At 39.5% G+C, this 12,943-nt stretch overlaps 1 protein-coding gene across 1 annotated transcript in view; it reads left to right on the top strand.

Moving 5' to 3' along the window:
- Positions 1–12,943, top strand: part of LOC141984480 (protein eyes shut homolog) — a 461,568-nt gene that overhangs the window by 32,737 nt on the left and 415,888 nt on the right. The window contains exon 3 of the mRNA XM_074947560.1: positions 1,374–1,626. Coding sequence (XP_074803661.1) covers positions 1,506–1,626 — 121 coding nt within the window. The 5' untranslated portion in view covers positions 1,374–1,505. The remainder of the gene's footprint in view (positions 1–1,373; positions 1,627–12,943) is intronic.

Here is a 12,943-nt window from a genome sequence, read left to right as displayed (position 1 = left end):
TCCAGACTGGATGTCTGCTTTGGTAGAGCCGTCCTGCAATCCTTGTTTAAATAGAACTCCTTCGCTCCCACCGTCAAGCCGGGAGGTGTGATCTATATGGACAATCACTGAAAGAAGAAAAAATGATTATGTACCTTACTGTTGTTCTCCAAGAATGTATTGTTCACGTGGATGCTACAACCCACCTTCCTTCCACACTTCTGCAGACTCCTAGAGCTCTGGAATTCTGTGTTGTCAAAGGAACTGAGGGACAATTAGCCAGGCTCTCCCTTTTATGTCCTTGGGTGAGGGCATCCAGAGAGAAAGTGTGGCCCGAATGGACACTGCTGGCCAAAAGAATCCAATCACATGTTCATGAAATTCATGGTCACCAGAAGTGGGATCCAATTGTACCACACATCTAAAAGAAACCCCAGTTCCTGTAAAGCCAAGTCACCATTCTTTCCCAGGTGTTTGAGTAACATTGGAAAGTATGTTTTTTTAATGAACAGGGAAGACTAGCTGAACTAAAAAAGAAAGCCAAAGCTGGCTTTAATGTTTGTGTGCCAGTGTGTATTTAATTTACCCATGAGTTTATATCTTTTATAGACAGACACACAGAATTACCATCCCAGAAACTACATTCATTCTTCCCTTTGTAACTGCACTGTGGATAGGAATTTTGAATGTATGATTGATGGATATTTCAGACTTCCCAAGGGTTGGGTACCCTGTTTATAAAAACGGAGAGTCACAGTGAAATGCATTCTGAGGCTATTTAGACATATACCACAATTCTTTCTTCCCCAAGAGCTAACTTCAATTTCAGTGTGCTACAAGCTGCTTTGTGAGGATGTGGCAGCAACAGGCTACGTAAATCAAGTTAAAGCATAAGAGGGCTATCAATATTGCCAGACAATAGAACATAAAGTAATTATAGAATCAGAACAAAACATGCAGGTTGGTGTAAAGATAAATACTTTGTTTAGTACCTTCTGTATTATTGTATGTTAACCACCAACCAGGATATTGTTGTATTATACAGAATATGATTTTAAAAGGACTTTTATTATTGGTGGCAACACTATTACGATATTTGCTAATGTACATTATGTTTGAAACATATCTTTATTTTTACTAAGAATTGTTTTTGGTATTAAGAGGAAGACAAAATGGCATTGTTGTTTTAAAATCAAGAAATATAATTTCATTTTGCGATGAAATTAGTTGGGCAAAATTTGCTGTCAGATTAGATTAGTTTTGGAAAGTTCTTAAAGCCTAGTATAAACACAGTGCATTTTAAGATCAAAAGAAAGCAATAATTTGCACTATCTAATGTGACTATGAAAATGCAAATGGCCTTCAAAAATGGCTTTTTAAAAATTCTCTTTCAGGGACGAAGCTGTGAGCTTAATTACAATGATTGCCTAATACAGACCTGCTCCGCTGGGTTTCTTTGCAATGATGGAATAAACAATATCACCTGTTTACCTGCTATCCCCCAGAGCAACAGAACTACCACTGAAATGGATGGAGTGCCCCCTACTGAGGTTTTAGACAGTGACCTTACTCCAGCAATGCCTGTTTCTACTGGGATTTGGTCTAAACATGCTACTCCTGATTTTCATACAATGCAGATATCCCAAGGTAAGATGGTGATAGAATGAATAAAGCTCTGAGGAATCCACATGTTGAAACTTGTCTCTTTATTAGTGCCTTATAACAGGTGACAGTGTAGAACAAAAATGTTTTCTTTTCCTTGGCTCTGTTTGTTTGTTTTCCAAATGTTAACTCTTTCTTTCTATTATGCCTCATTCTCTCTTTGTGAGTTTTCTCACCATCCTTAGTTAATCTGTCTAAACATAATTGGAAGTTTAGTGTTTTCTTTCAGAAAATGATTTCCTGTCCCAGTACCTGACCCTACCAGTGCAGAAAATTGAACTCTCTCATCACTTGGTTTTCATTTAGCTTTGTTGGTGTGTACAGTTTTGTATGCCTTATATCCTGTTTAGCTCTCTCTGACCCTAATTCCAGCCTCCCCTTCTTCCATGGCTTGTCAGCAGCAGGCAGATAATGTGTCTTGCTCTATGGGGACCTTGGACTTCTCTTTCTAGTTCACATCTTCACTCAGTGCATCCTTTTCTTTGCTTAGAAATGTTTTTATACATAAGAACATCTACAACAATATCATCAAGCTTTTGTTCATTTTAACTGTTTATAGCTGTGTTTTTCACATGCAGAGAAATGAAAGTCCCTTGCACTAGTTTGGAAACCTTTTCTCTAAAATTGAACAGTAACGTAAGGGTAGTGGTGTATTTTGACTGTCATATGTCTAATAGTACATCTACACTGCGGCTGGAGGTGTAATTTGCAGCTTCAAAGATATACATGCGCTTGCTTAGATCAAGCCGTCGCACTAAAAATAGCAGTGTAATCCTGCCCAAGGCCCTAGGTACGTATTCAGGAACCTAGGCCTTGCCGCCACCTATGCATGCCTTGCTACACTGCTATTCTTAGCACTCGAGCTTAATCAAAGTAAGTATTGGAGATTATACCTCCAGCTGCACTGTAGACACACCCTAAATTGTGATCTATTAGTTTAATTAATGGTATTAAATATGATGGACATTGTACATTAAATGCCATAATTGCTTGCCTCTATCTTAAGTGTCCCCCAAAGTGATTATTTTTATAAGAAGTAAGTCATTTTAGAGGTCCTCGTTTTATTTAGGTAATGCAGTTTTATTTAACATTTGATTTTCTGTCGAGGCTAATCGTTTCAGGATTTGTTGCAGTTATGTTGGTTTTTTAAGTTGGTAATAGTCCTCGTTGATGTAGATAACCAAATTGTCTGAGATCCAATTAGTAAATATGACTGTAATTCTTCCAACACATCATATCAACTAATTCACTGAAGTTCTCAGTGGCAAAGATTTGTAATTCATTCATTTTTATATTGATTTAGAAAATTTAATACTTCTGTTCTCAGCAATGCCATTTGTTCTGACTCTGGCCCTCACACAGAAAGTGAGTAATGGGAGGGTTTGTGTTTACTCAGCTCTTGAGGTCACTAAAACCTCTCTTACACTTTTATTAAGAATATGATTTATGGAGTTGTATTTGTCTGCTATATAATGCCTTGGTGAGAATTAATGGTATGTAGGTGGCAGTGCAATTTGCTGCAGATTCAGCCCAGGGCCAAAGTTGTTCATTTTTTATTTTCTTCTAATTCTTTTCTACTTTTTATCCTTAAAGGTCTGAAAAAGACAGACATTGTCAGCTATGGGATTCTTCTGACCACTAATGTGGCTAGCTTAAACTCCAGCATATCTTTTGAAAGCAATGGACTAGGAGAAGTAATTGCCACTGGAGAGTCTTTAACAATATTCAGGCTAGCTTCCTCAACAGATGTTCTCTCTCCACAAATTCTTAGTTTTGCTGCTCTAGTCTCAGCACAAATAAAATCTGACATCACACCTCTGCCACATGTGGCCATTGGTACTTCCATAGAATTAATGTCAGGATTGCTTCCCCAGGATAAGTATGATATGACCCCATTTATCAGTTGTTCCTTAATGACAGTTTCTGTTTACTCAACACAAGCTTCATCATTAGAGAGCCATCAGACTGTTTCTTTATCGGCAACAGACGTGAGTTCAGTAATTAGTAGCATACCAGGAGTTGAGATTGAATTAAATAGTTACTCATTACTCTCCCATGGATGCCTGCTTACAACTGCTTCTATGAGTGCACCTTCAATTCTCTCTAGATTGCATCAAGAGGGTACTGGAGAACAGTCATCTGTTTTCTCAACATCAGTAGGAGAGCACTGGAGTTCACTGAACCCCTCAATAGCTCTTGATTCTCCTGTTAAGACATTTTTTTCAAAAACAGGCAGCTTTCGTTAGCTCATTAGTTATGCACAAAGCCCAAATGCAAACATCCCTTCCCAGTGAATGTCTAGTTATTACCTTTTTATCCATCGACCAGAGACTCACAAACATCAAATCACAGTCTGCTGATTCTTTAAGTGAATTAAGCCAAACATGTACAACGTGTTCTATGACTGAAATAAAACCCTCTGATGAATTCTCAGATCAAGTTTTGCATAGCAAACAGTCCCCTTTTTATGAGACATTCTGGATGAACTCAATGATATTAACCAGCTGGTTCACACTAATGGGAGCTACTGCGATTACTTCTGGGCATTTGTTTTCTTCAGCTAGTGAAATATCATCATCAGTGGAGTACACAGAACTGTCATCCTCATATCCCACTAAAAGAAGTACAGTTAAATTCCTAAGAGAAGGATATGTTCTATCTACGTCCTTGCAAGAATTGAACATTATTTTTCCATGTATTCATTCAGACTGTATAACCATTGTACCTTCACAAACCATCTTTATAGAACCATCATTTTCAACAATTATCTGATAGGAAAATTAACTGCTTCTGAGAAGCTGATGGCAAAACCAGTCCTACCATTGGAATCAAATCTATATGATGTCATTATGGAAATGTCTCAGTTAAAGGGTCAAGATACTTTCTTACATACTCAGCTGAGTGGTGCACTTCAAGAACCAGTTACCAGCCACATAGCAGATAGTTCTTCTGATCACAAAACAAATTTACAGATCAATCCAGATGAGACTCTCAACATATTTTCCAAAACAGTTCAATCAAGTGTTCTGGATATGCACCTTCAGTCTACGGAAGTTCAATATATAGACACAATGGTCGATTACCCTGAGGGGCATTCATTATTTGCATCTTCCAGTGACATGCTGTCTTACTCAGTTTTACTTGGGCAATTGCCCCATGTAGAAATACATTCTCCTAAAATATTAGAAACACAGGATTTATCATCTCATGCTGATTATCTAACTTTAAATTCTGCCTTATAAAAGTCTAGCAGTACTTCTCGGGAATATTTGAGATGGACACTCAGTACTGATATTCATGATAAGGAACTTCTTACAAGTCTAAACAGTCTTTTACCCAAATATAATATGTCTGCAGTGGACTCAACTCCTGCCCTGTATCAGCTGATATTGTCTGGTGAGTTTCCCATTTATATTCAGTAAACTTTTGAGTTGGTGTTTTTTATACAGAGATGAAAGAGCCTGTCATGGTTGCCAGGTGCTCAAAACAGATTCATTGTAATCAGGGCAGGAGCCAGTTCAATGGATATGACACCTGCTGCTGTACCTGACACAGAAGGTTATCCTTCATGCACTGCCACATAGGCTATCAGATCAATATAGAAGTAGGTTGGAGACTGCTATACTGCTGTCAGGCAATCAGAGACTGAACAAGTCCAATTCATTACAATGAATCTTTCAAAATTTCAGGTATAACTTGCGTTATTCTTTCTTTCTTTCTAATAAAAAATACATCTTTGTCTGCTTGGATACAAGACAGAGAACAATTCTTCACATTTTGGGGAGGGTTGGTTTAATTACAAAAATAGAGAAAGACCAAGGTGGCTCTATACTTTTTACCCCTGGAGAGAACTATCTTTTATATGTAAAATATTTTAATTATGTTGCTAGTTTTGATTCTAAAATAGGAGTCAAACTGTGGTTAAAACTTTATTAAGAACAATCATTAGCGGTATATCTGTAAGAATACAGAAACACTTTCAGAAATGAGGTCTGGAGGTGTAGAAAAAAAACATTTTAAAAAGAGGCCTATTAATTCTAAAGTAAGAAAAATACTAGATTTTTTTAAAGCTTCTATACAAATACTGATTTTGTTGGAATATATTCAAAACACTCTTCTGCCTTTTACCAGGAAAAGCCTGTAAAATTAATGGCAGTGAATCTTGAGAAAGGCTTCCAGCTTTCAGAGCTTCTTTGCCTTTGCTTGAGGTTTACATTGTGAAAACTGGATTACTTTTATTTTGTTGAATCTGGACCATGAAGAGAAAATACAAAGTTTTCTTGAATGTTGTCATAAATATAAAGGGAAGGGTAAACCCTCCTGGCCAGAGGAAATCTCCTCTCACCTGTAAAGGGTTAAGAAGCTAAAGGTAACCTCGCTGGCACCTGACCAAAATGACCAATGAGGAGACAAGATACTTTCAAAAGCTGGGAGGAGGGAGAGAAACAAAGGGTCTGTGTGACTGTCTATATTCTGTCTTTGCCAGGGATAGACCAGGAATGGAGTCTTAGAACTTTTAGTAAGTAATCTAGCTAGGTATGTGTTAGATTATGATTTCTTTAAATGGCTGAGAAAAGAATTGTGCTGAATAGAATAACTATTTCTGTCTGTGTATCTTTTTTGTAACTTAAGGTTTTGCCTAGAGGGGTTCTCTATGTTTTGAATCTAATTACCCTGTAAGGTATCTACCATCCTGATTTTACAGGGGGGATTTCTTATTTCTAATTACTTCTATTTTTATTAAAAGTCTTCTTGTAAGAAAACTGAATGCTTTTTCATTGTTCTCAGATCCAAGGGTTTGGGTCTGTGGTCACCTATGCAAATTGGTGAGGCTTTTTATCCAACATTTCCCAGGAAAGGGGGGGTGCAAGTGTTGGGAGGATTGTTCATTGTTCTTAGGATCCAAAGGTCTGGGTCTGTAGTCACCTAGGCAAATTGGTGAGGCTTTTTACCAAACCTTGTCCAGAAAGTGGGGTGCAAGGTTTTGGGAAGTATTTTGGGGGGAAAGACGTGTCCAAACAGCTCTTCCCCAGTAACCAGTATTTGTCTGGTGGTGGTAGTGGCCAATCCAAGGACAAAGGTTGGAATATTTTGTACCTTGGGGAAGTTTTGACCTAAGCTGGTAAAGATAAGCTTAGGAGGTTTTTCATGCAGGTTCCCACATCTGTACCCTAGAGTTCAGAGTGGGGGAGGAACCTTGACAAATGTAAAAGGCAGGGACCACAATATTGTCACTTGCATTTTGGCATAACTTTTTTTAATATGTGGAAAGAGATATCACTCTTCTTGGAGTGATTATCCACATATACTTTACTCTTGGTGCACATGGGCTTCATGTATGTACGACTAGACTCTATTGGCCAGCAGCTTCTGTTGGGGCTGCATCTGTGCCATAGATATTCACCCACCCCTCCCAAATGAAGACATAAAAGGGTGGTGGGGGTGGGGTCATAGGTTCAGCTGTCCCTCAGTTCCTTCTTATTGCCCACGGCAGTCAGATGGAATCTTTCATGGCTCACCTGCTCTTTTGTGACTGTTGCAGTTAGTATTGTTATAGGTAGTTATTTTAGTTTTAGTTTGCATCTTGGATTAAAAAAAAAGAATTGTTTTTAATATTCTTTAATCATTTTTCATAGATATTCAGTAGACTCAGTGCCCCTCTCCATGTCCTTCTGACCTATTTGCTCCAGATAACAACAAGAAATACCAGGTATCGTGCTCCAGAGTGGGCTCCACACGGGGCACTCTGTCAAATGCCTTTCTCATCTCGTCAACATTGAGACTACATATGCCCCCCCCCCACCCCCCGATCTGCATAATAGCAAAAGTCCTGAGGAAGCAAAATGATAGATGAATTATGATAATAGCCCCATCATAAGTCAGGCACTTCTCATGTTCAGATTTGGCGAATCTCTCAGTGCAGCCCCACTGACTTTGCCTGATCTGCCCAACAGTCTCACAGAAGAACAGTCAGATCATACACTCACCAAGAAAAAAAAAAAGCTGTTCAGCTGAAGTTCATAACATTCTACTCCAAAGCAGGAAAGTTTCAACTACGCGGACATATAAAGCTAAGTGGGAAAGATTTTCTATTGGGCCATTCTCCTTTGAGAACATCAATTTCAGTGATATTGGATTAGCTCCTAACCCTGGAATAATCTAGACATTATATTAGTTCCATAAGGGTCCAGTAAGCAGCAATACCTGCACATCTCCCTCCTATCAAGGGCCATACTGTATTTTCTCACCGTTCAGTGGCTAGATTCTTTAAGGGCCGTTCACATGTTTTCCCCCTATTTCGGGAACCCTTTCCCCCTTGGGACTTCAATATAGAATTAAAAGGGTTGATGGGTTCTCCCCCTTCAGCCTTTAGCAACCAGTTCCCTATCCCACTTATCAATTAAGTCTGCCTTTTTAGTAGCCATTACATCAACTTGAAGGGTAAGGGAGTTTCAGGCCCTCATGGAGGGCCTCCCTTATGTAATGTTTCTTAAAGGACAAGGTTAGTCTCAGGCCTCATCCCAGGCTTCTGCCCAAAATTGTTTAAGTGCCATGTGAGCCATTTTATTCATCTACCAGTTTTCTTCCCCAAGCCTCATTCAGCCCTGGGGAAAGCTGAACATCATATACTTGATGTTGTAAGGGTATTGTCTTATTACCTGAATAAGACAAAGTCATTCAGGAATGTTCCTAGACCTTTGCTGTGGCCTTTGGTGACAAGGTTACATACAGGTCTGGCAATAGCCTCACAGAGGTTATCAAAATGAGTCTCCAGCTGCATAAGAACATGTTACAAGCTAGCCAAGTAGGATCCACCTAATCACATTAGAGTTTATTTCATTAGCACTCAAACAGCCTGTTTCCTCTATGATGACTGTCCCTATTTCTGAATTCTGTAGGGCAGTTTCATGCAGGCCACACGTTTACAAGATACACTGTTCTTTCGTAAAAGTGTCTAGATTGCCTATTTTGCTAGTTCTGTTGTGCGGTCACTGTTTGAGACGTTAGGCTGTCAGTGTGCAGACACCACTGCTTTCTGTGCTGACCAATATTGTCTTATTGTTTACTTGTACATCTACCTATACCTATCTGCCCTGGTCTTATATTCAGATTGTAAGCCTCTTGGGGCAGGGACTGTCTTTTGGTTCTGTGTATGTACAGCATCTAACTTAATGGGGTCCTGGTCTATGGCCCCTACGCTCTATGGGAATACAAATGAATAATGAAATAATAATAATGGGACTCCTAATACCATCACACCAACAATTCCTTGTTAGTTACAAATAATGGAATCTATGTGGACAATAACTCCAAGAAGAAAAAAAGGTTATGTATTCTACTGTGGTTCTTCAAGATATGTTGTACAAATGGATTCCATAACCCCAACCTACTTCCTCACTACTACAGAGTCCTGCTCCTCTGGGATTCTGTATTGGCAAAGGAACTAAGGAATGGTTGAGCCCGTTCTGTTCTTTATGCCCTCAGGTGTGGGGCATAAGGGCATCTAAGGCCCAGTGTGGTCCCACAGACATTGCTGGCCAAAAGAATCTGATCCCAGGTGCATGGGGCCCATGCACATCACGAGTGGAATCCATGTACAAAACACATCTCAAAGACCTACAGTTTCTGTAAGGCAAGTAACTGGTCTTAATTCATAGTGTTTATGGTGAATAAAGGTCATAAAGTTACTGTATTTATTAATATGGTATCTCATCCAATATATCAGAGGTCTCCAATCTGTGGGGTGCAGCTCATGGGGGGGCGCCAAGGAGTGTTTGGGGGGTGTGGCTGGGGCCTGGGCCAGCCCCTGTGGGATGGGGCAGGGAAGGAGTGCTGCTGCTGACCCTGTGGCCCGGCTGCTGACCCTGTGCGTGCTGTCAGCTGTGGCCCCAGCCTCAGGTCCCTCACCCCTGTCCAAGTCCCCCACTCCCGGAGCTGCAGCCCCGCCCCAGTTCTGGCTCCGGGGAGCTGGGGGAGGAGGTGCGGACAGGGATAAGGGGGCATGAGATATAAAGTTTGGGGACCACTGCCCTATATTAAACCACCTTTCCTTTCTGCTTTGGTTGTAAGCCCTTTAGGACAAGGAGTGTGTATTCTTGCCTGTCTGTAAAGTGTCTTGGACATTGGGTGAGCACTGTAAAAAAATCAGCAATAATCATATTGACATGTACAAGTATCTTACATTTTGCATCATTTTGTTTAATACTCAGTTACATTACTCAGCCACCATTTTACTTTCTGTTCTCCCTTTGTTGCTAATATTTAACTCTCCGTTAAATAGAGCAGATAGTAGAAAGGAAAATCTTGAACCTTGCTTTGTTTTTACAAGTTGCACCTAATAACAGTGGAATAGCTTCCAACCTCTCCTTTTTCAGATCATATAAACTTACATTAAATATTCCATTTGGTGGTTTATGAGACATTTTTAGCTTGTGATGCCTTTGCCTTCTAATGCTGTTTTATCACATGGATTTGTGTCAGCTATGTTCACTAGGTCTTCTATCACACTCATTATTACTTTAAGCTTTGTCTTTATCAATGATGCCAGATATGTCATTATTCATCCCCTGGTATTTAGTCTCACTGCTCCCAGGAGCTGCAGCCATGTTCTGATTTAAAATGAACCTTGCTATGTAGGTAATGTTAAGAGAGTGAATATTTTTAGCATTTAAAAATGTTAGCAATATAGGTCAGCACACTGTTAAGCATCAGAATCCTGGCCAGGAGTTTGAATGTCAGCTCTGTAAGTTAGGTAAATGACCTGAACTCGATAAGTTTACAGTCCTCACTCTCAGCAGTCATCCTCCCCAGTGATATGGTGAATGACTGCCACACAGAAGAGTAAAGTGTAAGCCTAGTCTGTTTATACTTTGATTTAGGTGCAAGCTGCTGCTTCTGAAAAGGCTTTTTGATAGGATGTATCTTTGAAGCGCCTACTAGAAAGATCTTCTATCTTTCTAGGCAAGAGACAAACCTGGGAAAATGTCTGTGAGTTATTATCCATGGCCCTAATGAGAAAAGGGAAAATAATTGATATTTTTAACACTTCTTTTGTTAGATTCATGCCTAATTTGTCAATTTCCTAATTTGCTAAATCAGAATATATTTAACTGTATAGATGTATGTATACTCTTTCAGGTTATGTATGTATGTATATACATACACAAACTTTTATGTGAACTGTACGTATGCACATGCAGTTACATGTTTTCCAAATTAGGAAAGATAGATATTTTTCATTTCAGTGAGCATGAAGACTATTCTGTCCCTCTGTCCTTTCAGGTAAATATTGATTTTAGCTTTACTCACTGAGTATTTACCTCTCAAGTGTATAAATCTTAGTATTCATCTCACTAGAACTCAGTAGCAGTATCTGCATATTAAGCAACTTTTTACAGTTCCGTTTAAATGATGTGGGGATATATAAAGAATGTCATCCATCAGCATTTGTTAATATCAGACTTTCAAATCTTTAATCTATTATACCATGATTTCATGCACAGTGATCAGGAAGTTTGGGAAGATACATGTTTATATGATGTTGACGGTTTCAATTTCAAAATCAATTTTTACTACAAGTCCCCGTATAGTCTAAGGAAACTGCTGAGAGTGAGGGACAACAGGTTATTCTAATATATTATATTACGTTAAGAAAACATTGGAAGAAAATTGTCAGCCAGCTCAGAAGTAAAATCTGTGAATCATCTCCAAAAAGCCTGCAACTTGTAATGTGAAAAGGTCATGAGAATTAGAATACTGAGGCTGCTTTAGAAGAACATGAAATAGCAGGACAAGAAATTAAAAAAGGGGTCTTTGGGGTTTATTCTCCTTTTACTGTGCAGGAGCAACTTCTAATAAGCTCTTTCTTTATATTGTGGAAATAACGAAATATTTTAAATATTTTAAATTTTCCCATATGTCATAAATATAAAGGGAAGGGTAACCACCTTTCTGTATACAGAACTATAAAATCCCTCCTGGCCAGAGGCAAAACCCTTTCACCTGTAAAGGGTTAAGAAGCTAGGATAACCTCACTGGCACCTGACCAAAATGACCAATGAGGAGACAAGTTACTTTCAAAGCTGGAGGGGGCGGGGGGAACAAAGGGTCTGTCTGTCTGGGTGATGCTTTTGCTGGGAACAGATCAGGAATGCAGCTCAGAACTCCTGTAAAAAGTTAGTAAGTAATCTAGCTAGAAATGCATTAGGTTTCTTTTGTTTAATGGCTGGTAAAATAGGTTGTGCTGAATGGAATGTATATTCCTGTTTTTGTATCTTTTTGTAACGTAAGGTTTTGCCTAGAGGGATTCTCTATGTTTTGAATCTGATTACCCTGTAAGGTATTTACCATCCTGATTTTACAGAGGTGATTCTTTTACTTTTTCTTTAATTAAAATTCTTCTTTTAAGATCCTGATTGCTTTTTCATTGTTCTTAAGATTCAAGGGTTTGGGTCTGTGTTCACCTATGCAAATTGGTGAGGATTTTATCAAGCCTTCCCCAGGAAAGGGGATGTAGGGCTTGGGGGGATATTTTGGGGGGAAGACGTCTCCAAGTGGGCTCTTTCCCTGTTCTTTGTTTAACACGCTTGGTGGTGGCAGCATAAGGTCCAAGGACAAGGCAAAGTTTGTACCTTGAGGAAGTTTTTAACCTAAGCTGGTAAGAATTGGGCAGGGGAGGGATAGCTCAGTGGTTTGAGCATTGGCCTGCTAAACCCAGGGTTGTGAGTTCAATCCTTGAGGGGGTCATTTAGGGATCTGGGGCAAAAATTGGGGATTGGTCCTGCTTTGAGCAGGGGGTTGGACTAGATGACCTCCTGAGGTCCCTTCCAACCCTGAGATTCTATGAATAAGCTTAGGGAGTCTTTCATGCAGGTCCCCACATCTGTACCCTAGAGTTCAGAGTGGGGAAGGAACCTGACACCATGTACAAGGCATAAGAGATATGCACTGCTGAAATCCCTCTTAAGTCACCAAAATAGGCTTAAGTGGTAGTTGAGCAGTGCCTAGACCTTCTGGTGTCCCTCTGCACGGAGGTTAATTTTACCGGATATTCCTGTGATGGTGTGTGAGCTCACAACGAAGAGAAGTGAGGGACTTGGAAACATATTCATTTGTTTACCCATTAACACAAAAGCATTTTCTCCTTTTATGGAAAAGTGGCCACATTCTACAGTAATGTTCCCACATGCTGCATTATCGTTGTTGATGTAAGATGCAGAGGTGTGGACCATTAGAACTTTGTGGTATTTTTAATAAAGTTCAGAACCACAGCCAAGGAGGGAGGCAAGACTACTGTTCTGGA

This window comes from Natator depressus, chromosome 3 (assembly GCF_965152275.1).
Source record: "Natator depressus isolate rNatDep1 chromosome 3, rNatDep2.hap1, whole genome shotgun sequence".
Classification (NCBI taxonomy): Eukaryota; Metazoa; Chordata; order Testudines; family Cheloniidae; genus Natator; species Natator depressus.
Note: the sequence above shows the minus strand (reverse complement) of the source record. Positions and strands in the feature narration are given on the sequence as shown.